At 44.7% G+C, this 1,614-nt stretch overlaps 1 protein-coding gene across 1 annotated transcript in view; it reads left to right on the forward strand.

Moving 5' to 3' along the window:
- Positions 1-118: 118 nt before the first annotated feature.
- Pmar_PMAR023081 (myosin xi, putative) overlaps positions 119-1,614 on the forward strand; it is a gene marked incomplete at both ends in the record, with an annotated part of 4,091 nt that continues 2,595 nt past the window's right edge. Inside the window, 7 exons of the mRNA XM_002772232.1 lie at positions 119-211; positions 261-360; positions 404-506; positions 554-645; positions 720-794; positions 1,123-1,233; positions 1,284-1,389. Of these exons, the coding sequence (XP_002772278.1) occupies positions 119-211; positions 261-360; positions 404-506; positions 554-645; positions 720-794; positions 1,123-1,233; positions 1,284-1,389 (680 nt within the window). The remainder of the gene's footprint in view (positions 212-260; positions 361-403; positions 507-553; positions 646-719; positions 795-1,122; positions 1,234-1,283; positions 1,390-1,614) is intronic.

Genomic DNA, 1,614 nt, shown 5'->3' on the forward strand with positions numbered 1-1,614 from the left:
GGTTTCTGTTGGATTCTGAGAACCTCATCATACTCACATGTCTTCTCTACGGCCGTCGAGCTTATAAGGTGGTCGAATACTCTCATCCTGTGCTCTACTATGACACGCACTACAGGGCATGTGTGGAGAGTCGTCGGTTCGACAAGGAGTTTCCCAGTCTATACTCATCAGTGGTGAATCAGGAGCTGGCAAGACTGAAACCACTAAGCTTGTGAGTTGGCCCCGCTTGGATCGTCTTGGTAGAGATCGTTGAAGTGTAGGTAATGCAGTTCCTATCGGCCTGTGGTAGGGCTTCTAAAAGTGATATTAACAGACAAGTGTTGGAGTCAAACCCATTGTTAGAGGCCTTTGGGAACGCATGTGATGGGAAAGGAGTGGTATGTAAGATAACGATGAAAAATAGGTACACTTCGGAACGACAACTCATCACGGTTTGGTAAGTTTATACAGCTGCAGTTTGACGGCGAGAAGGATCACTTACGGCTGAAGGGCGCCAGAATAGAAACGTAGGGAGAGGTGAGCTGTGAGAGTTGGAGGATTTGTGGTATGTTAGTTACCTATTGGAAAAGATAAGGGTGACGAATCAAATACAAGGCGAACGGAATTTCCATATTTTCTATCAAATATGCGCGGCAGCAGCGGTGGGTAGGAGGACGGATGATGGGCGTAGGTTAGTCTTGTGCATGCGTGCAAATATGTAGTAGTGTAGGTGTTTACAGCTATCCACAAATACTGGATGGAGAAGGCATGCAGAGTATGCAGATCCAACTCAGAGGGTTGTCAGATCACTCATGGTACACTGTTGTGGTGGGGTCGTTGAATAGTATGCTCCTATTTTAATAGTCTTAATTGGAAAATTGTTGTGACTTCGCTGATTAGGAACCTGAACCCTCGAAAATTTCGAGTTCGAAGTGTTAGAAATGTATTATCATGTACGGGGTGTCAAAAGAAAAATGTAATATTTTGAATAACCTTTTTTTGCAAGTTGAATATATTCATAATATTCCATAACATTCGAAAGCTCTCGTGAAGGGCTTTCAGATGGTGGCAGAGAGTTATCAAAAAATTCACCTTTTTTCTTGGGCATCCTGGATTATGGTTATTGTTCATGAATCGTCACAGGGTTGGGGCGTGCTCAAATGGTAGAGGCTACTATTCTTAGTTTTACGTACCTCACCCGCGACACTGCTGTACATAAGCTGTCTCATGGTCTGGACCTTGAGGGCTTTGAACGTAACGTGGTTACTACTACTACGGTGGAGTTGCTGTTATCGAGCGTTTAGGGACGGTGCATGCTATGACGGTTATAGGGTATGGGAAGGAGGGCATTGAACACATATTCAGCTTGGCGGCTGCGATACTACGTGAGGGGGGATATGCTTGTCTGGGGTGGTGTAGGTATTTATCAGCTTGGGTAATGTTGAATTTAGTGCGCCTGAGGGGATAGTGAGGCTTCTATGGTCACGAATCGGGAGGAACTAGCATTGGTGAGTAGTAGTAGTAGTAGTGGAAGTGGTAGTAGTAGTAGTGGTAGTGGTAGTAGTAGTAGTGGTGGTAGTAGTAGTAGTAGTAGTAGTAGTAGTAGTAGTAGTAGTAGTAGTGGTAGTGGTAGTA

Source organism: Perkinsus marinus (genome assembly GCF_000006405.1).
Source record: "Perkinsus marinus ATCC 50983 genomic scaffold scf_1104296961726, whole genome shotgun sequence".
NCBI classification, from domain to species: Eukaryota; Perkinsozoa; order Perkinsida; family Perkinsidae; genus Perkinsus; species Perkinsus marinus.